This window comes from Diaporthe batatas, assembly GCF_019321695.1.
Source record: "Diaporthe batatas strain CRI 302-4 chromosome Unknown Contig00011, whole genome shotgun sequence".
Taxonomy (NCBI): domain Eukaryota; kingdom Fungi; phylum Ascomycota; class Sordariomycetes; order Diaporthales; family Diaporthaceae; genus Diaporthe; species Diaporthe batatas.
In genome coordinates this window covers 2,746,227-2,767,378 of record NW_025408558.1, presented here as the reverse complement: position 1 = coordinate 2,767,378, position 21,152 = coordinate 2,746,227, and the positions used below count along the sequence as shown (strand labels likewise).

The 21,152-nt window shown below is 55.1% G+C and overlaps 9 protein-coding genes across 9 annotated transcripts; 4 read left to right on the top strand and 5 right to left on the bottom strand.

Moving 5' to 3' along the window:
• Positions 1–19: 19 nt before the first annotated feature.
• Positions 20–1,023, bottom strand: KVR01_009091 (uncharacterized protein). Its single transcript, XM_044794544.1, has 2 exons — positions 822–1,023; positions 20–742 (listed from the first exon to the last, which is right to left on the bottom strand). Exons 1-2 carry the CDS (start codon positions 860–862, stop codon positions 397–399), a joined length of 387 nt encoding a protein of 128 aa, XP_044641593.1. The 5' UTR covers positions 863–1,023; the 3' UTR covers positions 20–396.
• Positions 1,024–1,221: 198 nt separating this feature from the next.
• KVR01_009430 (RNA-binding signal recognition particle subunit SRP54) lies at positions 1,222–4,288 on the top strand. The gene is made up of 2 exons (XM_044789423.1): positions 1,222–1,448; positions 1,578–4,288. Exons 1-2 carry the CDS (start codon positions 1,371–1,373, stop codon positions 3,084–3,086), a joined length of 1,587 nt encoding a protein of 528 aa, XP_044641932.1. The 5' UTR covers positions 1,222–1,370; the 3' UTR covers positions 3,087–4,288.
• Positions 3,494–3,829, bottom strand: KVR01_009527 (uncharacterized protein; the record flags this gene model as incomplete). The annotated part of the gene is made up of 1 exon (XM_044792351.1): positions 3,494–3,829. One exon carries the CDS (start codon positions 3,827–3,829, stop codon positions 3,494–3,496), a length of 336 nt encoding a protein of 111 aa, XP_044642029.1.
• A 3,311-nt stretch (positions 4,289–7,599) lies between the features above and the next one.
• Positions 7,600–8,789, top strand: KVR01_009034 (uncharacterized protein). Its single transcript, XM_044781677.1, has 3 exons — positions 7,600–8,236; positions 8,304–8,441; positions 8,537–8,789. Exons 1-3 carry the CDS (start codon positions 7,816–7,818, stop codon positions 8,638–8,640), a joined length of 663 nt encoding a protein of 220 aa, XP_044641536.1. The 5' UTR covers positions 7,600–7,815; the 3' UTR covers positions 8,641–8,789.
• Positions 8,790–9,100: 311 nt separating this feature from the next.
• KVR01_009612 (uncharacterized protein) lies at positions 9,101–11,164 on the bottom strand (the record flags this gene model as incomplete). Its single annotated transcript, XM_044791587.1, has 1 exon — positions 9,101–11,164. The coding sequence occupies exon 1, from the start codon at positions 11,078–11,080 to the stop codon at positions 9,101–9,103; it is 1,980 nt and encodes a 659-aa protein (XP_044642114.1). The 5' UTR covers positions 11,081–11,164.
• Positions 11,165–12,041: 877 nt separating this feature from the next.
• Positions 12,042–12,783, top strand: KVR01_009565 (uncharacterized protein). Its single transcript, XM_044788979.1, has 2 exons — positions 12,042–12,470; positions 12,524–12,783. Exon 1 carries the CDS (start codon positions 12,248–12,250, stop codon positions 12,449–12,451), a length of 204 nt encoding a protein of 67 aa, XP_044642067.1. The 5' UTR covers positions 12,042–12,247; the 3' UTR covers positions 12,452–12,470; positions 12,524–12,783.
• KVR01_008929 (uncharacterized protein) lies at positions 12,761–14,608 on the bottom strand. Its single transcript, XM_044782071.1, has 4 exons — positions 14,364–14,608; positions 13,512–14,298; positions 13,264–13,416; positions 12,761–13,177 (listed from the first exon to the last, which is right to left on the bottom strand). The coding sequence occupies exons 1-4, from the start codon at positions 14,579–14,581 to the stop codon at positions 12,914–12,916; spliced, it is 1,422 nt and encodes a 473-aa protein (XP_044641431.1). The 5' UTR covers positions 14,582–14,608; the 3' UTR covers positions 12,761–12,913.
• A 98-nt stretch (positions 14,609–14,706) lies between these two features.
• On the bottom strand, positions 14,707–16,327 carry KVR01_008998 (uncharacterized protein). The gene is made up of 4 exons (XM_044788782.1): positions 16,168–16,327; positions 15,732–16,092; positions 15,329–15,673; positions 14,707–15,250 (listed from the first exon to the last, which is right to left on the bottom strand). Exons 1-4 carry the CDS (start codon positions 16,222–16,224, stop codon positions 14,847–14,849), a joined length of 1,167 nt encoding a protein of 388 aa, XP_044641500.1. The 5' UTR covers positions 16,225–16,327; the 3' UTR covers positions 14,707–14,846.
• A 1,998-nt stretch (positions 16,328–18,325) lies between these two features.
• KVR01_009120 (uncharacterized protein) lies at positions 18,326–21,143 on the top strand. Its single transcript, XM_044781742.1, has one exon. The coding sequence runs from the start codon at positions 18,608–18,610 to the stop codon at positions 20,021–20,023; it is 1,416 nt and encodes a 471-aa protein (XP_044641622.1). The 5' UTR covers positions 18,326–18,607; the 3' UTR covers positions 20,024–21,143.
• Positions 21,144–21,152: the final 9 nt, after the last annotated feature.

Genomic DNA, 21,152 nt, shown 5'->3' with positions numbered 1-21,152 from the left:
TGGGATAGTTAATTTAGGGCAGCCTTTTAGGCGTAGAGAATCTCTATCTGTTCAGCCTTGTCGGGTATGATGGAGGGCAGATTATCTCTAAGAGTCTCTAGATCTGGTTGGTCATATGGATGCCCGCTGGCCGGTCTGATTTAGTCTACTCATAGAATTTGCCATAATAACCAAGCTTAGAATAACTTGAAGAAATGATGGGGAGGTATAGAACTGCAGGTCATGGATGTAGGCATGGATGAGCCGAAAGAAATCTCTAGAGCTGTTGCCGATTGCAGCCTAATGGTGCAGGGTGTCCTACATGCAGCTGTCAACCAAACATCACAGTACTCTCCGCCTCCGATAATCATTTTCGCCAGTCGGTCTCATATGGATCACCTGGGCAGCTACTTAGCCTCAGGGTGAGGTCCAGCCAGCCCATCCCCAGGCAGCAAGTAGGCCAGAAGTGACCAGGCGGAACAGCGCCTTGCGAGGGTTTCCCTCCTTCCACACAACATAGCTGTCGACCAGGCCACAATAGGTGCCCGTCACAGCCATGGCCAGATCCACCTGGTCGAATTGGCTCCGGGAGTAGAAAGTGAAGACCAGCAGGCCGATGACAGTCCCGCGGGCCTGGCCGACCACCTTCACCGGGGCGGCTGCGGGCGCCTCGGCTATCCTGGCGGGAAACCCAAACTCCAGCATTGCTGCCTGGGTGTTGAGGAATGCCCACATGCCGCCGAATGTCATGGTCGAGGCGACGCTGCTCGATGGGGGTTGTTGTCAGCGAGGGTTTTTAGTACTAGTATATTCACCGAGAGGGTCGGGGTGGCTTGACGAACATGAGGCCTGGGATGTGGCGGGGTGCGAAGCTGGGGAACATGTCGACGAGGCTGATGATGAATGGTCAATGAAGAGCGGTTGAGGTGGGGTGGCAGTGGGTGCTATGACTGGTACTAAAATGACAGAGAAGCTGGTGTAAAAAAAGGCAAGGTAAATGAAGGTACCTAGGTAAGCAGGATTGATCTATACAGAAGCACGTCCAGTTGTCTCCACTTGTTTCTTATGTCTGTTGGCCAGGACTGTCTGCTGCACAACCAGTAAGGCTGAAAGTATGGACGCTAGTGCCGTATCTAGACGGTGTCAATTACGGCGCACATACGGTGCTTAGCTAAGCCCCCGCGACGGCAGGCAACCCACACCCCGCGATTCGGCGTGGAGCTTCTAGAAGGTTAGTGACGGCGAATGGCGACTGTCGCATCTCTTTGGCCACGACATTTCCCATCCCCCGTCTTCGCCATCCCACCCCGACCACACCACTGCCGACTCTGCTGTCCAGCTGCGAAGCAACGCCAACACCCACAGCAGAACAGGTCCAACACACCGCCGCCATGGTTCTCCAAGATCTCGGGCGCCGTATCAACACGGCCGTGTCCGACCTGACCAGGGCACCAAACCTGGACGAGAAGGTGAGTGCCTTTCCCTTGTGCCATCCGGCGACGACTCCATCACCACCCTCGCTGTCGCCGCTGCTCATGATGCGCCCCCCCACTTGACCTGTCTGAGTGACTGACTGACTGCTAACGTCCCCCCCCCAGGCCTTCGACTCCATGATCAAGGAGATCTCGGCCGCCCTCCTCGAAGCCGACGTCAACGTGCGCCTCGTCCAGCAGCTGCGAAAGTCGATAAAGTCCACCGTCAACTTCAAGGAGCTGCCCCCCGCCGTCAACAAGAAGCGCCTGATCCAGAAGGCCGTCTACGACGAGCTCGTCAACCTCGTCAACCCCCACAACGAGCCCTTCAAGCCCAAGAAGGGCCGCGCCAACGTCATCATGTTCGTCGGCCTGCAGGGCGCCGGAAAGACCACCACCGTCGGCAAGCTGGCCCGCCACTACCAGGCCCGCGGCTTCAAGTCCTGCATGGTCTGCGCCGACACCTTCCGAGCCGGAGCCTTCGACCAGCTCAAGCAGAACGCCACAAAGGCCAAGATCCCCTACTACGGCAGCCTGACCGAGACCGACCCCGCCGTCGTCGCCAGGGAGGGCGTCGAGAAGTTCCGCAAGGAGAAGTTCGAGGTCATCATCGTCGACACGTCCGGCAGGCACAGGCAGGAGGCCGCCCTGTTCCAGGAGATGATCGACATCCAGGAGGCCGTAAAACCCGACGAGACCATCATGGTGCTGGACGCGAGCATCGGCCAGCAGGCCGAGGCCCAGGCCAAGGCGTTCAAGGAGGCCGCTGACTTTGGGGCCATCATCATCACGAAGACCGACGGCCACGCGAGCGGCGGTGGTGCCATATCAGCAGTCGCCGCGACGCACACGCCCATCGTGTTCATCGGCACGGGCGAGCACATGCTGGACCTGGAGCGCTTCGTGCCGAAGCAGTTCGTCTCCAAGCTGCTGGGCATGGGCGACATGGCCGGGCTGGTGGAGCACGTGCAGTCGCTCAAGCTGGACCAGAAGGACACGATCAAGCACATCACCGAGGGCGTCTTCACGATCCGCGACCTGCGGGACCAGCTGCAGAACATCATGAAGATGGGCCCGCTGTCCAAGATGGCCGGCATGATCCCGGGCATGAGCAACATGATGGCCGGCATGGACGACGACGAGGGCAACGCCAAGCTGCGCCGGATGATGTACATCTGCGACAGCATGACCAAGAAGGAGCTCGACTCGGACGGCAAGCTCTTCATCGACCAGCCCGAGCGCATGACCCGCGTCGCCCGCGGGTCCGGCACCAGCGTGCGCGAGGTCGAGGACCTGCTCACCCAGCAGCGCATGATGGCCGGCATGGCCAAGAAGATGGGCGGCAACATGAAGAACATGCAGCGCGCCCAGGCCGCCATGGGCGGCGGCAACAAGGCCCAGCAGATGGCCGCCATGCAGAAGCGCCTCCAGTCCATGGGCGGCGGCGCCGGCGGCGCCGGCGGCATGCCCGACATCTCCAGCATGATGAAGATGCTCGGCGGTGGCGGAGGCGGGGCCGGCGGCATGCCCAACATGGGCGGCATGGACATGAACGCCCTGATGAAGCAGATGGGCGGCATGATGGGCGGCATGGGCGGCATGGGAGGCGGGGCCACACAGGGCAGGCGGAGGTAACGAGCGAGTGAGTGAGCGAGTGCAAGTCACGCTGTGGGAGTGAGTAAGTAAGGAGTCCGAAACACGTGCGTCACGGAAAAGAGAGGGCGGGCGGGCATATATTTTGCATTGGGGCCGGCGTTCTTTGGGTGCTCGCGAAATGGCTGGGCAAATGAGGTTATAGTAATTCAACGTTGACTGAAGACCCTACGACTTCCCATCCCCTGCGCATCGGCGTCTGCGGAGGAGACGAGATGAGGTCCCTGGAGCCCGTCTTCTGCACGGCTGCTATCATCCGTCCATCCAGTCGATAATCCGCAGACAGGGGGCCTGATATATGCCCATAAGCCGAAGATGAATCAAGTCTAGCCCGCCCTTCCATTCTATTCCAACCTCCACCACCATCACCACCCCATCCGTCGATCCCCTCAACGCCGCACATGGGCTTCCGACGGAGACCGAAGCGGCGACGCGTCACCACCACCACCACCATCAAAACCACACGGTCTGCCGCCACCCTCAAACCCGGACGGTCCGCCCTTGCTGCCGCTGCCTACATCGACGACGCCCTCGTCCTGGCCAGACCAGTACGCGCGGCGCTCGTCCTCGCGCAGCCAGCCCCTGGGGAACGCCCGCTGCCGGAATCCCGCCTGCTTATCCCCCTCCCCCCGCGCCGCCGCCCTGTCGAGGACGAGGTAGGCCACCGCCAAGATGGTGAAGACGGCGGAGAACACCACCCAGAAGACGAGGGTGTTTGGTTCCATTTTGTATTTGTGTTTGAGATTGTGTGTGTGTGTTGTTGTTGTAGTTGTTGATTCTCTGCTCTGAGAGCGGGGTTGCTTGTCATGTAGCAATCGATGATGGAGGTCCGGCGGGGGATGCTTTTGTGGTTTGATCTTTTCGGGGGGCTTCTTTTATTTGTAAACGTTTGTTTGGCTCCTCGGTCCTGTTCCATTGTCGGATTGATGGGTCTTTGTCTGTCTCAGCATGTGTTCGATTTGAGATGATGCGATGGAACCTCGGACTCACGGCACAGTGATTCAAAGTTATTATGCCCAGTTCAGCAACAGGGAGTCACTCACTACCTACCCAGACCCCCTGATTTTTGTCACGGTGTGGGTGTCTGGTAGAAACTCTTTCTTCCTCCTCCTCTGCCTCTCAAGAGCGAAACCAGGAGTTATTTGAGGTCCGCACGAGGGGGTGCTTCAACCCAGTCTGGGCCTTTGACGGTGGTGTCTGAAAAATGGACGCGAGTTGAATCCCCGACGTGTCCATTTCAAACGGACATGTTACAACAAAGTCTTGCGAATTAGGATGGTCATCGTCATGGCCAGCACATCTTGTGATTCACAGCGTGGGTAGTTAGTTATCAGGCCACCGCTTGCTAGCATTGCTACGGTCTGGGGACTAATTCGCACCGGGTCACTTAGGTGAAAAGTCAGCCAAGCATGATGAGTAAAGCGATCATTCAATAGTTCATTGCTAAATATTAAGGCCTTGTCCACCTACAAACAAGCAAAGGCCCCATCATCCACCGCTATTCACCCAGGACATTGGTTACTACCCATACCTGAGCCTGCCCAAGAAGATGGCACGCTCCCGTCTCCACCTGTTGAGAGCCTTCCCAAGGTGATACGCGTGGACCACCAAGCTGAAAAATAATACCGATGAAAGTACGACAATGGCTATCTCGTACCTCGTCGTGGAAGCGCATGTATGTGGTTCATTTAGGGTGTTGTTTGTACTCATGATAAGATGTGCTGTTTCTCGGTGTTCGGAGTTTTGTCAAGTATGATTCCTCTGATTTCTACCTGCCCGATCTTGAATTTGGGTATGTTTAAGCTGATTGGTAGCTTGACGTCTTGTGCGCCCCGTCTTATTTATCGTACTCGATGCCATCAAAGTCGTGTAGGCCGAGTCTAGCTCATCGGCAGCGGCTAAACGCAGATAGTTGTCAATGACACACCTAGACTGACGTTCCATCAACACAGAAGCATGGGGACGAGCGACTCAAAAGCTATTTATTACACGCGGTGAATCTTGCCCGAAAGCACAATTATCCGCTGACTCACCGATCTAGGCTGGGCACTTACATGGCTCTTCGCACCTCACCGGCCTCCTCGGCGAGGAGCACCGGACTCCTCGTCATTACCTAGGTACTCTCGCAATCTGCTTCCGACTTGTGCCTCCGCCACCTAGCCCAGGGGCCCTGGACCTCCCACTCGGTTGCGCTCCACAGGGCCATGCTGGCTCCTAGGTACGCACCACACGCCAGGCAGCCCACGACGAGCGCGAGGAAGAAGAAGAACAGTTCGGAGGAGATCCACATGGTCAGAGGACGTTTGAGTGAAGGGGGATGATGGGCGTCGTCTTGGGGAGTTCGGCTCACTGACAACCCAAGCAATGCGGCATCTTGTTTACGTGGGGCCTGCGCAGCTTTAAGCAGCTTGGGGAGACAGATGATGGGTCTGTGACATGTACTGGACTGTGGAAGCTGGGTCATAGCGGCGCCGTCACCTTCCACCCGACTAGTAGTCATGACGGAGAATGACAAAGTGTTACCGTCAGCATCTTCATTTGTTTGCTCCGCCCTTTGATTCTACCACTCGATTTGCTGTGCCATGTGTTAGCTCGTACGCGGGCTGTTCACTAAGCCGACACGATCCCGTAAGCTGCGAGCCAGTCACCTCACACGCGCTGTCGTTATTTGTTGCCATGTCACAAGAAGTCCTTCACCTGTTCGAAACAGGCATGATGGTGGGGAAACTGTTTATTTATTCTCAATCCTAGTCTCAATTAAGCGCATGCTACACTATGCTACACAACATCCTTCGGTCCTGAATTTGACCGGCCTGGGAACCACGAATTTGGGTCCCGGAGCATGTATATGACCACTCCCACGAGCAACAGCGCCAGGAAGGCTACAAGGACCCAGACCAGGGTGGTGATCAAGACGCCTTGTTGATCCATGTTGGTATCAAATATCTTTGAGGGGTGTGTTGAGTGTTTTTGACGGATAGCAACTCCTTTTCGTATGGTAAATCCACGCAAAACTTTCGTTTTTAGGGAAAATGTGAGTTTGTCGACAATCGGGGCAAGACTCGGACTGGCTTTGCGTCGGCGTGTATTTATATCCGCAAACCTTGAGACAGAATTGGTGCCTGCCAGGTCATGTAGATGGAGTGTTCATCTGTTCAACGCCTCTTGAAGCAGCTGTGACTTGCACTCCTTGCATATCCGAATGATACGAAAGTTGTGACTGACTGACTACTCCCACTTGATCACTGACGGCCAGCAAATCACTTTCGATGCTAACTACCTAGGTACCAACATTGAATCGACCCGGAAACAAAACAAGAAGGCTAGGGCGGGTCCAATGTGGTAGCCTCTTACGGGAATCGATTCCAAGTTCAAGCCGTGAATTCACTTCCCAGTCTCGGGCACTTTGCTAGCCTGGCTCAAGCTGTCATCCCACTTGAAGTGCCGAATAATACGCCGGTCCGTAATGCTTAGCATGCTCTCGTAATCCCCAAGCTCTAAAACTATCTTTTAGCATCATTCGATCAACACCTTCGGGACCGAAGCCCGCCTCACAATTGCCCTGCGCCGCACGATGAGGGGTAGTTGAGTCGGTACCTGGGTAAATAATATATAAGCAAGTAGTCAAGCGCGGTGCAGCTGAAAGACGACTGGCTCTGCCCCGGCACACTGGCTGATAAGCTCGGCCCGGGACAGATAGATAGCTCTCAAACCCCACGCCGGAATCTCTGTGGGACGGCGACTGCGGGATGTCCTCTCTTCCTACGAAAACCCCCCATGCAGCCTCCCGACCATGTGCGCCGTCCCCGCCGTCACTTGTCAGCTGTCAGCTGTCCCCGCTGGCACCAAACGGTGCCGAACACTGCATTGGGGCCCGAGGGGGCAACCTAGCACTTGAGCTCAGCCCGCCGCACAGTTCATCCCGTCTACACGAGCTGAGCGACAGCCCCGGATACGTGGCGTTAGCCTTCTTGCTGAGGCCATGTAAGCTTACGTACTAAACGCAAGCTTGAGAATCCTTGACCGAGACTTGCAGAGCCCCAGGCGGTAAGTAGTTAGTTAGTTAGGGCTGTGTAAGTAGCATACTGCATTCGTAGCTATTTTCCCCCGGAGAGTGAGTCGGAAGGGAGACAGACATGCAGGCCGTAATTATGTCTGAGAATCGTTGGAAGGTTTTGTTTCAAAACTCAATTCAAATGTTGGGGTTCAACGGCCCTCACGGAAGCGTGCCGCGAGGCGTTTCTGGGCAGCCCACGCGGGGACCGTGCTCGAGTGACACGGCCGCGTATCGATCATGTGTTGACATGAATTGATTATTACAGTATGCCAGAAGCCCTGCTTCTTGCATGAAGGCTTGGTGTTGGTGGCCGGGAGGCTGAATTGGCCGTCGGGGCTGAATTAAGCCCAGGGATCCGCGGGCTTAGCGCCATGTGTGTTTAATTGTGAGGGGTGCGAAGAAGCAGGATCGACTTCGCCCTCACGCGAGACTCGGGCTGGGAATGTTGACTCAGTGAGAGGGCCGAAGCTCGTATAAGTACACCATCGTCTCCTTGTGTTGTCCCTCGTTGGGCAGCATGATTTGGCAGTGTCACAGTCGAGTTTGCCCGCCCACCAGCGCATCGCCCGAGATATATCACCGTACCTTTATGTTCTCCTGATCCACTGCAAATTCCAGTATTCATTCAAATCCCGTCCAGAACATTCAGACAAAATGAATACCTTCACCTTCGCTTCATTCTCCTTGCTGGTCACTTCCGCTGTCGCGGCTCCTTTCGACCTTGTCTCAAAGCGGCCCCTTGCATCTCACGAATGGACCCGGTCTTCCTCACCCCTTAACTCGAGAGCCAATTGCCCAGCGCTGCTCCCGGACGGGGAGTTCGAGTTCCCTCACTACATCACTCAGATCTCGGCCTCAGAGCCTGACAAGGCCTTCGGAAACCAGTACAACGGCGTCTTCACCCCCAACGACATCGCCTCCCTCTTCACCTTTGACATCCCGGCGAGCCGCACCGATGCCAACTGCACACTGCAGTTCATCTTCCCCAAGCTGGAAGACCTAAAGACAAGCTCTTTCAGCTACAGTGGTGGTGGCAGTTTCTTCTTCGAGGGGTACAATGCTGGGGACTGTCCTGGTTAGTGCTTTGGTTTCCATCAGACGGTCTTTCCCACGAAGATGTAATGACTGACTTGTCTGTTCAGGCCCCCAGACAACCTACAACAACCAGCCAGCCCCGGGTCCATACCCTCCATTCCCAGCTATTCACATGGAGCCTGGTTTCGTCTACACGCTGGAAACAGGACCTTGCTTTGTGACGGCCGGAACCTGCGTCGCTGGCAGTGAGTGTATCCCTTTGCTTGGCGTTCTTGGCTATCCATGCCTTCGGTCACTGCACATGTGCAATTACACGGACCTAGTAGCTGACCTTGCATAGAAACCTATACCAATGACACAACATTCACCTATTTCCAGGACATCGGGAACGCCGACATTGGTGACTGCCCCATTGGAATTTACAACACGTACAGTTATCTTTGATGGGCATAATCACCTGTGGCTTCATTCCTTTATGATTCTAGACAACACCAAAATGTCTCGGTTGCATTGTGGAGTTGTCTCAGACATTTCGACTCCTCGGACTGAGAAACCCGCAAGCTCAGGGGGCTTTCACACTAACTTAAAAATTCTTTCAACTCAATAGCTTTCAATAATTAATACCTCATCAAAGTGATACTCGAGACTGTTCCTGTAATTGGTTAGTTGTGAACTATATGCTGAGATCGTAATGTCCAGATTCGCTTGAGGAGGCAGCACGAGGCTGAGGCCACTTCCCAACGTATTGTACTAATGTTCTCTCTGCACTTTTATTGACATTGTGTGTTTTTTTTTTGTGTTTTTAGATGTTGGGTCTTGATCGTTAGCCACTGTATGGACGCGCCACACATTTTTATTTGTATGAGAATTAGAAACGAAACCACAACGAACACACAAGTACTGATTACACAATAATAATATCATCAGCGTCTTTCTCCTCCCAATCTACCGCCTCTCCAAACATGACACCATCGAGATAACAATCACCGACGAATTGATACCTCTGCTCCCTGCCTTCGAGCTTGCGCAAGACAACGGGGAAATCTGCGCCGTGCAGGATCGCAATTTCATCACCCATCTCGATGCAACCAGGACCGAGGCCGACTGGACCGTCAACTCCTTCGACATTCGCGTTACAGGACCATTGAGTATTGAAAAATCGCTTCCGTGTCGCGTTATAAAATGCATGAAGACAGGCAAACCCAAGCGACTCAGGGTCATCTATTTCACATTCGTATGAATGTTCCTGTGAGTCCGAAGGCGCGTTCTCTGATTCAGGGCTCCCGTCATATGCAGGGACCCCGTCATATTCAGGCAGCCCTTCGATTTGATGTCTCGCCCCCGACCCTGTTTTGGCCTCGGGGAAACATGTACGAAGGATCCCAATACCTCGAGGTCCTCTCAGTCCTGGCTCAAAGTCGGTGAATTTGACTGTTCTCTTTAATCCCTTGCAGAGAAACAGTATCCTTAGCGCGTCCGAAACTGTGATTCCTCGCGCACCGGAGTGTAGTCCGAGTATCCTTTTGGTCTTTTCCAAATTGTCTGGATCAGGAGGCGCACCCATGATTCGATGAGCCACACAGCCGATCTTCCAGAGAATTCGGCCGAGCGTGTGCAGTTCTTTTGCAGTTGGCGAGTTAAATCGATATTGGTGGTTCCTCGAACGCGATGTGTTCCACTCATAGGCAAGGTTTGTCCCCTGTGACTGGAACTGGAAAAGGGGAGACTGCCACAAGTCCCCGGTATATCCCCACTGTGGTACCCAGGAAGGCACTATAGTGGGGTCTCTCTCATGCTGTCCTGGTGTATGGTCGACCGCCGCTAAGATATCCAGACCTTTGGTATCTTTGATGAGAGACGTGGCAAATCTTGTGTAGACATCTGCTGTGGTTTCTTCTCTTCGAGTTGCGGCTTTGGTATCGAAACTGGGCGGCTTCCATAGACCGAAAAAGGCAAGAACTTTGTCTTTCGGATCGCTTGCCATAAACCTTTGACTGTATCTTGCCAGGAACCCACAAAATACACGAGGCTTATTGTTTTCTGCCACCTCCTCGAAATACCCCCATTCGGGACAGGTGTGCAAATGGAACATAAACTTGGAAACATCCATGCACTTGGAAACATCCTTGGTATCTACAACCCGCTGTATTTGTTGGAGCAAGCCCCACCACGTGATCGAAAATTTACCAATCAATACTTGCTTTTCTCTTGCAAGACATGACTCCTGTACCACCCAGGCCCGCTGGAACCAGTTGTTGTTGAATAGAGCATGGAGTCCATCGGATCCCATAAGTTCTTCCAGGTCTGCATTCAAGTCATCAACGATGACAGGTTGTAGGCCTGCCGAGCAAACAGAAGTCTGCGTTTTGTCGCTGCCAAGATCTAGGCCTGGACCAAGCCATACCAGAACTCGGGTCGCTGTACTGTATATCTCTCCCATCAAGGCAATCTGTTGTCCTTTTTCATTGTCATCTTCTTGGTTGATGCAAATCTGGTCTATCCAAATGTATCTTGTGCTGCACGAACGTGGCACGAAGACCATGGCTGTTGCCACGCTGTCAGTCGAAGGGATAGATCTCGTGTCGAAGTCTTGATCGGTCTCGATAGGAATCTGGTATAGTTTTGTGTCGTCGCCCCAACAGTACGAGAGTGCTTCAAAAGCTGGTGCAGAGTCAAGCGGTACGTTTATGATTTTCAGCCGCGGCAACGGCACATGCTCGTCGATGGTTATATGGAGCAGGCGAATATGGCGATCGCTTTCCAGAACGCAATAGTCGTACCTCGCCTTATCAGAGGTCCGCCAGGCCCCTTTCACTTCGTTGATCCATGCGTGTCCCTTGGGAGGCGTGACAGAGCTTTCGTTTGAATGATCATGGTGAGACATGATATCTCCTCCACGTGATTACGGTTCTGACTTGAAGTTGTGAGAGAACTGTTGCCGTCTTTCGATGGGCGGCTGCGATTGAACAGTGAAAGGGTTCAGATGTTTGAGTTCGTGGCATGATGAAATAGAAATCGCGCAAAAGCGGGGTTATTCATTGTCAGCATCTCCTCGATTGTGCAACATTCAGGAGGTTATGTTGTGTAGCCAGCTAAAATAAGGTGTTCCTGACAGCCCAGGTGATGTCCGCTCACTTCTGGCCTCGGTCCTATTCCTGATCTCACGCCCACTATTAGATTAAAACCATCACATCCCCTGAAGGAAATATGAGAACTTAGACGGAACTTCGTATGATTCAATGTATAGGACTATGGCTACTACACCTATGGTTATTGTATAGAACGGGGTGTAAAGAGACCTAGCAGTTCGGATGTCTGAGCTTGTGACGGGTGTGGCCTTACTCAGCAGCCCCGGTGAAATCGATTTTCCCACTTATTAGTATTAAAAACACGGTGGGACTCTACACGAACAGGTGGATCTGCAACCCATCAGATGACATCCGAAAGCAGTGTATCGGGCTGTACCGACCAAAAGAGACCTGTAACTCGAGCAACGTTTAAGGCTGCGACGATGTCACGCCACGGCTGCCACAGCGAAGTGCAGTGTCGCGTGGTGTCCGTAAATAGTGCTGTCAGATCTGCGGAAGATACCTAGGCCCCCCTCAGTGCATGTTCAATTGGCGAGCCGTGTTTTTCCATTGACCCGGGTTGTCTTCGCGGTCGGGGTGCTGGTCAGCTCCCACAGCTGCCCCCATGGGGAAATACAGTGGGCAAATGGGCTGACCCAACATGCCACCAGCCAGCCGGCTGAGCAGGTCACACCACCACCAACTGGGCGTTCCCAATCTTGGGACAATACATAAATCAGCCGTGAAACTGCTGCGAAACACGACAAGATCTAGATAAACCAGTCTGGTGACACCTGCATCGATTTATATCTGATCAACTATATCATATACACATATATCTTGTTCGACTCGAAGTTGTCTTCACGAACCACTCAAGTTCACCAAATCTTAATTCCCGGCTATCCCCTGCAAAGCCAATCTACCCTACCCTCACCCCCAGATCATCTTAATCCACTTTTGCGCTGCACGCCACCAAAGCCAAAATGTTCCAGCAAAGAGCCGCCCAACGTCTGTTCACCACCCTGCGCCCGCACATTGCGCGCCGAATGATCGCAACCCAGCCTCCCAAGGCCGCCGTCCAGGAACAGATTTCCAAGACCGAATTCCTGACTACTGTCATTGCATTCAGCGGGGCGACCGGTGTCATCCTCGCCTGCGTCACAGCGCCGTCGTCATCTTCATCATGAAGTTTATCCCAGCAAATTTGTAGGTATATTCCCACTATGGGTAGTTTCATGATTCTAGTGCTGACATGATAGTTTTCTGACGACTAGTGGTGCCGTTGTAAAGAAGTCCAGTTTGTACTAGCGACATAACGTTGGAGGATGATTTGAAGAGTGGAGGAAAGGATACCCAGGCGCATCTCTTGCGCCCTTATAAACTTCAGCGTTACTATAGACGGCTCCAGTATACAATGGCCATCGCAACCCTAAGTGCTGGGCTTCAGGTGATGAGCCAGTCCAATAGCATCCGGGGGCTCTTGTAGCCGGAAAAGGAATAATAATCATTCAAACGTCTTACTTTACTGCCCTCTCCGACATTTGATTTTTGTCCACCTGCAGGTGGATCTGTTGACCGTAGGGGTCCTTTAACAACAGCGCATATCCCTTTCAATTTCCTCCCGGCAATGTGCCAACCAGCCTCAACGTTCACTTATCGTGCCAGTTAGTTTCCCTGCGGATGTCCACAGGAGCCTCGTCTTGATCGACAGCACCTGTATGAACCACTTTCCCTCCTCGTATGTAACCCACACCAGCAATGTGCAGAGGCCGTTCTTCTCTCCTCAGGCTCGAGTACCGGAGGTATAAGAACCAGGCGGCAAACACGACAGCTGTAAGTGCGAGCGTCACGCCAACGTATACCTTCCAGTTCGTGGCGGGATCGAGTTGGAATAAGTCTGCAGACCACATGGACTGTTGCAGGTCAGCAGCTGAGGCAAGATCTGCGCATGATATACGGATGAGAAGGACCGGCGGTCCGGTGTGGATTCTTTGCCTACCGTGACCAATGTGGATGGAAGAAAAGCCAATGTTAGCACCGTGATGGTCTTCATCGTCTCGCTATCGCGTGCAGCAAGCGTTGCGACATGGTAAGAGTCTTCGGCAACCGCGAGGTTGACCTTGCTGTCTCTCTGTGCGACGAGGTTGAAGGCCTGGGGCGCAACTCAGTCAGCAGGACAAATCTCTCTGTTCTGGGATAGACCAAGACCGGGCTCCCGTGGCGTTTTGGGATTCCGCTGGCTCTTACCACATTAATCTGTCCCTTGACCCTCTCAAGCATCTCCCTCGTCTTGTCAGCAGTGAGATCGCACCGCGACCTCGTAAAAGCAATCCTCTCCCGCAGGGCCCTGAGATCCCTCCCAGGCAGCGGCGCCAACCCGCCCTCGAGACGCAGCTCATCCAGCATCCCCAGCGCGCGCAGCAGGAAATCCCCCAGCTTGACCGAGAAGGTCGTCACGGTGTCGAAGTGGCTCAGCTCGGTGTTGCTCGCGTACAGCGTGCGCAGCAGGTTGTCATAATCACCAAGCCAGCCCCGCAGCCGCGGCGAGAGCCGCATCTTCCACGTGTTGCGCGTCATGCCCGTCGCCGACTCGACCACGTTGATCTCCTCCAGGATGTCGTCGAACCAGCTCTTGTAATCGGCGCAGCGGTCCTCGTACACCAGCGCCAGGAAGTACAGCGGGTGCCTGGCGAGCAGGCGGCGGCGCTCCGTGCACCTCTCCTGTATCGCCTTGCTTGTCTCCTCGCTCATGCTCGTGACGAAGGCGACGGTGGCCAGGTCGGCGAGGCGGATCCGCATGGCGATGCTGACGGACTGGCTGTTCCTTGGGATGCGGAGGAGCAGCACCAGCGCGACGGGTTGCTCGCTGCCGTCTGCGTCATCGTATTGGACGTGGTGCGACAGGTGGAAACGCTTCATCCCGCATGCCAGCAGTGTGAATGACGGAAGCCCACATGCCAGCAGGATAGTGGAAAATGATGCCTTGGATATGCTTATTGGCTTACTCCTGTAAGCAGGATCTCCAGTGGCAGACCTGATACAATCACCAGATATCAACTTTAATTCTTGCGGAGGCTGGTATTGAAGTGCGCGGCTTACACGAGCACAAATGGCCCCCATGAAGAAGAAACGGGTTTGCTAATGAGTGGCTTGACAACTGATTTACTGACATCGCCCAATTCACTCTCTATCGCCTCATCGTCCAAGCCTGTTTTAGTCACGGCATCCTCAGAAGGCACAAGTCGCAATATGTCGGCTCGGGACTCCTCCGTCGTGTGGATTTTGTCGAGGAAAGCGGCTACGTCTTCGGGATCCATTTGGTCGGAAATATTGCAATATAAAAGCAAAAGTCACATAAGTTTATGAAAAAGGCAAGATAGTCTAGTAATATAGCAGTCTAGGCGGCTAGGCAGAATCCCTGGCTGGTGAGGTGTCATGCACTGCCCCCGCCACTATCGCCCAGCTACAACACATGCAGTAGACAGCCACACCAGACTGCAGCTGACTCGAGCCAAATCAAGTTAGCAAGGAGCTCTCACCCCAGCCGCACCTCAGTCCCATTTATTACCCATACCAAATTGTTCAAGTGAGCAACAAATCATACGTCCACTCCTCCTCAGGCACATCCTTATACTTGATACTGGTCGGGTGCTTATCTCTGGCGGGCAAGACCTTCCTAATGTACAAATCACCCACGTTGATGGTCTCGTACTTGGGAGCCTCACCCTCGTCGACGCAGCACGGCAACACCTCGAGATCCACGTCCGGATCGGGCGTGAGGAAGAACGGGAGGGAATACCGCTCACGGCCCGTCCTGTTCCTGACCCGGTGGACGGTCGCCTGGAACCTCCCGTTGGACTGCCTCTCGAGGTACTGGCCGACGTTGCAGACGAAGGTGCCGGGCCTCGGCGGCGCGTCGACCCAGACGCCGTCCTGGTTCAGGACCTCGAGGGCGGGGACCGAGTCCTGCAGGACGAGCGTGAGCCCTGGGGCGGCTGGCGTCAGCTTCTTTTACTTTCTGCTTGAGGTACACGTATCCCTGTGTCTGGCCTAGCTGAACTCACATGAAAAGTCGGCATGCGCACCAAGTCCAATGCTGGGCTGCTCGTCATCGGCTGGGGTGGGTGGGTAATACAGGGCTCTCATGCCCGTGATGGGGAACTGGAAGTCCTTGTCGAAAGCCGTCTCGTCCAGGCCGAAGGCGAGTGCAAATATCCCCACGAGCTTCATGGCCAGGGGGAGCACGTTGTCATAATATCGATACAGTCCCTGGCGCCACCAGGGTGCACTGGAAGGCCAGATGTTCTGCGGCTTGGTGATGTGAGATGGCGGCTCGTGGCCCGTCTTGCCGATGTAATCCTGCTCGGGTTCTATCACGCAGTCGCCCATCGTGAAGGCCTCTTTCATGTCTACACGGCACAGTTAGTGTCCTGAGTCTCGAGCTGTGTGTGCAGGTTGAATACTTGCCGCCCTTGGTTCGAGGGTCATTTCTCGTCTCAAGCATTGGCTCGTAACCACGAATAGCAGGATTCTTTTGTACGTGGGCGTCCATCTTGGCGTCGAGGTCCAATGCGAAGAATCGCCTAAGTAGACCTAGGGTCTCGGAGATGATGTGTTGGGAGACCCCATGGTTCTCAATGTAGAAGAACCCACATTGAGAGCAGGCATCGTAGATATTCTTGGCGATCCTTTTCCTTGCCTCGAGAGAAGGGCTGTCTAGCTCAGCCAAGTCGATGACTGGGATTGTGGTGAAGGATGAAGGGTGCTCGGCCACTTTCCGATATGTAGCTTCGGCCCCCGAGTGGAAGTATACATATTGGCTCTCGTCCTGGGATCTGTTGATCAGCATCCATGGATGTAAGTGTCTCCTGAAGTCTTGCTTCTAGGGCGTGGTGTGGGTCACCTTGAAGCTCGGAGGCAAAGCCGATCCGGCTGGGGCGAACACTGCGGCGTCCGCCATCTGTCTGTCTCCTAACGACCGAGTTCAGTGCCAGAAGCCGCTGCAGAAACGATGCAATACGTATGGCTAACAAGCAAAGCCGAACGTTGGGTGCCAGAACCAGAAAAGGGCGGTGTTCTCGGGATGTCCCCCGCTCCCAAGTTCCAATCACATCATTGTTATCAGTGCCGGTTTCGCTGCCGATTCGGCAGCTTGTTCAAGCTGTGAACAAAGCTCCGAAGAGATACGCGCAGCACATAAAATACTTGTTTTTTTCATCATCATCTCTCATCATTACTTGGAGAACAAGGATAACATCCAATATATGACCATGAGTGGCCCATACTAGTATGTGATTCTATGCAAGCAGCGGGCATCCACCAGCAAGTACCAAAGCGACAAAAGGACGTTTCGAAGTTAGCTATCTACTGCAATTACCCAACACCGTCAGACCTGTAAACATGTATACTATGCCGAACCAGATCCACTACAACCCATCTCACAATCAACGAATATCCAGACGGCAGTAGCATGTATCAGCCAGGCGTAGTCTTCATGACGTGATTCTCTGTCGTACTGACTCACAGTGGCCTATAAGCCCGAGAGCGTGCCCATGTCGATTTTGTACTGTCCGACCGAGTCTCAACGTGAGTGATATAATTGAGAACCTTTTTGCCATCACCAAAGACGAACCCTTCGGGCAGATGCAGTCGCGGACGACCGTGAGTGGTGCTGACCCACTCAGAGAGGCAAAGCTGCACACTGCTGAGTGTTTGTAGTTGCAGACTAGATTTGCCGGTACACGGCATGGCGCAACATTGTGTCATTGACAGCAGTGTTTCCTACATGACACCTGCTCGTGTACAGTCGTGCTATATCCTCGTGTCAGAGACCACGAGTTGCACGGAGATTTAGCACCAAGCATTCTCAATGACACACAGCGTTGACACCCCGTCGCACTGCCTTGCACGGTTGTTACGAGTAATTGTCGGTGAACCTTGTAACACCCGTGCATCTGTTCATGGCCCAGACAATGGTCACACGGACATGTCCAGCAATGCCAAGATACGATCCAGAAGGGCCAATATTCCGGCCTCGGTGCATCAAATAAGCCAATGCACAAGTAAACATTCCGAGGTCAACATTTAGACCACGGGTAATAAATAATGAAAAAGGCCAAAAGCCAGTGGCATGTTCTTTTGTTTTTTTCTCCTCAAAAAGACCCGTGGCGCCTAGAGATAACCATAAAAACGCGGCACAATAAAATTTCCGTCGCGATCAGCTACGAGATGTAATGTTGCACCTGGCGAACCAAAATTACGCCATTTACGTCGTGGGGTGAGCCCCGATGTCTTAGACAAGGGATCCGGCTATCTGGAACAACTCACGTGGGAAGCTACTAGAGCAAGCGATCAAGAACATGTGGCCGGGACTAGTGAGATAAACTCAGAACCAGGCTTGGGCGGGGGAGAAGGGTCAGTCAGGAACAGCAAAAGAAGATGGGGGAATCTAATATATAGCCATTGGCTTTCCTCACGCTGTCGTTGCCATGAGCCAATAATTCGGCTGCCCCCCCTTCCGGACTCACGAGGAGTCCAACTGACCGATTTGCCTCCGCCCCGCGGCGGATTGTGTGTGTGGGAAAAAGGCCAAGCCAGGAGGGACCAGTCGGTGGGAAGGGAAAAAGCCACTGCAACCCAACACCCCCACAGGCCCGGCGCGGTGGAGCAGCAGCGGGACTGTCATACCGTGGGAGCGCCCACCAGGGCCAGAAATCTGAGAGAGGCAGTGAATGGACAATCCGGGCGGGCCAACACGGGGGAGCCACAACGGAAGCGGCCGCCTCCGGAACCCATCAGAAGCCTCGCCGCAGGTATGGCTTTTGGGGGTGGTTTTCTGTCACATCTTATCGAGACAAACTCCACCCGGTGAGCGCCGGCTGAGCCCTGAGCCACCTGGACTTGGCTTAGACTCCAGGCCGACCCCGGGCTACGTAGTTAGTTCCATGATTTTGAGTTTGGTACACAGCTCCGGTGTGGGGGAAGTGAGTGGGTGTGGTGCGTGCGTGTCTGTGTGTGTGTATGGCTCAGTGTCAGTCTTCGCGTCCACAACAACCGCCTCTGACGGCCACCTGTTCGACGGAGCACGGCGCCCGGGACAGGTTGCGATGTTTGCTGCTCTGCCACGGGTGTAACTGGAATATATATCATGCTGTAACTCCTCCCCCACGCCGGAAGACCCGCCGCCAAAGAATCATACCATCCCAACGCTCCCCACTGCATTATCTGAACGAGCCGTCCGGGTCGTATCCCTTCAACCACATCCTCTGCCTCTTCCTCTTCCTCTTCCTCTTCACGCATGCACCCAAACTGAACCTAAACGATCCCATCTCCTCCCCAAAAACATGGCCATACAAACGGCACCCCCTCCACCATCCCGCCCGGCACCGCTGCAAGTGGGCCTCGGCAACAACAACAACAACAACAAGGACACCAACACCAGCACAGACGAGACCTTCCAGCTCCAGCTCTCCTCAGGCAACGGCCCCGTCTACCGCACCGTCCTCCGCGCCCCGCCCCGCGACGCAACCCCCTCCGAGATCCCCATAATCGACATCTCGGCCATCTTCAGCCCGTCCCTCGAGTCCCGCAGGGCCGTGGCCCGCCGGGTCCACGCCGCGGCGACCAACAACGGCTTCTTCTACATCCGCAACCACGGCATCCCTCGGGACATCACGGACGCCGCCCACGACGCCTGCCTCGCCTTCTTCCGCCAGCCCCAGGACGTCAAGGACCGCGCCGGCGCCGCGCAGTCCGCCTACTTCAACGGCTACAAGCCGCCCCGCTCCCAGCGCATCAACCCGGCCGAGGGCGTCGACAACCGCGAGACCTTCAGCTGGACCTACGACCCGCGCTGCGACCCGGCCGTGCCGTCGCTCGGGTCCCTCCCGCCGAGGGTGAGGTCCTTCCTGCGCATCGAGCCGGACGCCGACGAGGATGCTGATGCCGGCCACCACGACGACGACGACGACGACGATCCTCACAGGCGCTTCCCCTGGTCCCGGACGAGGACAGTCCCGCACTTCGCCCCCGCCGTCATGGCATACTGGCGGTCCTGCCTCGCCCTGGCCCGCGCCCTCGTGCGCTGCTTCGCCCTCTCCCTCGAGCTGGACGAGACCTTCTTCGACGGCAAGGTGACGCACCCGGACGCCGCCCTCGCCCTGAACTACTACCCCCCGCTGCCCCCGACCCCTCCACAGTCCCCGGGCCAGCAACACCCGCCCTCGCCCTCGCCCTCGCCCTCGCCCTCGCCACCACCACACACTACCCAGCAGCAACAGGACCAGGAACAACAAGAAGTCTCAATAGGCTCCCACACAGACTTCCAGCTCTTCACGATCCTCCACCAGGACACCGTGCCCGGGCTGCAGGTCCTCTCCCGCTCGGGCCAGTGGCTCAACGCGCCCCCCATCCCGGGGACCTTTGTCGTCAACATCGCGGATTACCTGCAGCGCATCACCAACGACCTGTACGTGTCGACGGTGCACCGGGCCATCAACAACAGCAGCAGCAGCAGCACCGGGGGCGGGGGCCGCGAGCGCGTCAGCATGCCCTTCTTCTTCGGCTTCAACATGGACGAGTCCTGCGCCGTCCTCGACAGCTGCGTCGCCGCCTCCCCGGGCCGCGTGAGGCGCTACGACGAGGTCAGCTGCTACGAGTGGGTGCAGCGCCGCGTCAGGGCCATGCACGACACCAAGGGCGCCGGGGCGGCGGGTGCCACGACGCCTCCTCGCGCAGGTGATGATGATGATGACAGATGAGATGAGATGACGGTGGTGGTCCGGATCTGAAGCAGGCGCTGAAGAAACAAGGGGAGGAAAAAGAACGGAAAAGAAAAAACAGAAACAAAAAGCACATGTGCAGTTAATTTCCCGATCAAGATCCGGCACGGCGTTTATCAGTATTTGGTCCACGGGCGTTCCAGCTCGTGCGTGTCTCTGCCCTGTCAGCGTATGTGTGTCTGTCTGTCTGTCCGCCTGTCTGTCTGAGAAGGAGACACACCCATCATTCAGCCGACCGAATGGACAAGACCAAAGACACAAACCTACCCACCTACCTACCTGTCCGCCAACCCGTGTACAGCAAGCGACTCAGACTCCGAGAGACAGCACGAGGGAGAGAAACAGGAAGAAGAGGAAGGACAGCCCACAGAGCAGAGCAGATCCCAACAAAGGAAAACGAAGAAGAAAATAAGACACGCCGCCGCACGGGTCCCTGAAGATCCATCCGACCCACCGCCTCGGTGTCCATCCAATTCCGCCTCGATCCCGCCACATCTGGTTCTGCCGGCCGCACCGTGGCTGGTGGCTGCGAGCGAGGCGAGTGAGTGAGTGCTGGACGGGGTGGGTTGTTAACGATCGATCTATCTATCCCTGCCCAGGTGTCTCTGTGTCAAATTTGAGGCTGAGGAGAGGGCCCGACCGGAACAGCCGGCCGAGACCCAAGGGGTTCAAATATTCCTTCCCTGGGCTGATCCTGCGGTCCGATGCAATGTGCGAGTGAGACATGCAGCTACCTAGCTAAGCTGACGGGGATCCAGCCGACGGGGAGCCCAGGGAGCCAGGCACCAGCAGGCAGAAGAAATAACAGAAGCAGCACCCTAGTAATCAATCTGCCCCTGGCCCGGCCTTTCTTCATTCCGATCCAGATTCCGATCCAGATCCAGATCGCCACGCCGCCGTGCTGCATGCACATGCACATGCACGTGTTGGTGGGAAGTTCCATCTTACCTCAGGGTATCTATCTGTGTTACGAGGGGGGGGGGAGTCTCGGCAACCTTTGTCCGTGTGCAGACACACGCGAACGTACGTACTCATTCACACGAGCGCACAGAGAGAGACAAAGACACAGGAATACACGCATCATACAACAAGGTCAACAAGCCTGTAC

What these genes read in the sequence shown, in the direction of transcription:
- KVR01_009120 (XM_044781742.1), top strand. Translation starts at nt 18,608, where the DNA reads ATGGCCATACAAACGGCACCCCCTCCACCATCCCGCCCGGCACCGCTG.
- KVR01_009091 (XM_044794544.1), bottom strand. Translation starts at nt 862, where the DNA reads ATGTTCCCCAGCTTCGCACCCCGCCACATCCCAGGCCTCAT. An exon ending in CGCCACATCCCAGGCCTCAT is followed by an intron (nt 743 to 821) that starts GTTCGTCAAGCC and finishes CCCATCGAGCAG; the next exon opens with CGTCGCCTCGACCATGACAT.
- KVR01_008929 (XM_044782071.1), bottom strand. Translation starts at nt 14,581, where the DNA reads ATGGATCCCGAAGACGTAGCCGCTTTCCTCGACAAAATCCACACGACG. An exon ending in TGGGGGCCATTTGTGCTCGT is followed by an intron (nt 14,299 to 14,363) that starts GTAAGCCGCGCA and finishes TGATTGTATCAG; the next exon opens with GTCTGCCACTGGAGATCCTG. An exon ending in TCAAGGGACAGATTAATGTG is followed by an intron (nt 13,417 to 13,511) that starts GTAAGAGCCAGC and finishes GTTGCGCCCCAG; the next exon opens with GCCTTCAACCTCGTCGCACA.
- KVR01_008998 (XM_044788782.1), bottom strand. Translation starts at nt 16,224, where the DNA reads ATGGCGGACGCCGCAGTGTTCGCCCCAGCCGGATCGGCTTTGCCTCCG. An exon ending in TGACCCTCGAACCAAGGGCG is followed by an intron (nt 15,674 to 15,731) that starts GCAAGTATTCAA and finishes TGTGCCGTGTAG; the next exon opens with ACATGAAAGAGGCCTTCACG. An exon ending in TGCGCATGCCGACTTTTCAT is followed by an intron (nt 15,251 to 15,328) that starts GTGAGTTCAGCT and finishes CAGCCGCCCCAG; the next exon opens with GGCTCACGCTCGTCCTGCAG.
- KVR01_009565 (XM_044788979.1), top strand. Translation starts at nt 12,248, where the DNA reads ATGTTCCAGCAAAGAGCCGCCCAACGTCTGTTCACCACCCTGCGCCCG.
- KVR01_009034 (XM_044781677.1), top strand. Translation starts at nt 7,816, where the DNA reads ATGAATACCTTCACCTTCGCTTCATTCTCCTTGCTGGTCACTTCCGCT. An exon ending in CAATGCTGGGGACTGTCCTG is followed by an intron (nt 8,237 to 8,303) that starts GTTAGTGCTTTG and finishes TTGTCTGTTCAG; the next exon opens with GCCCCCAGACAACCTACAAC. An exon ending in CGGAACCTGCGTCGCTGGCA is followed by an intron (nt 8,442 to 8,536) that starts GTGAGTGTATCC and finishes GACCTTGCATAG; the next exon opens with AAACCTATACCAATGACACA.
- KVR01_009430 (XM_044789423.1), top strand. Translation starts at nt 1,371, where the DNA reads ATGGTTCTCCAAGATCTCGGGCGCCGTATCAACACGGCCGTGTCCGAC. An exon ending in CACCAAACCTGGACGAGAAG is followed by an intron (nt 1,449 to 1,577) that starts GTGAGTGCCTTT and finishes TCCCCCCCCCAG; the next exon opens with GCCTTCGACTCCATGATCAA.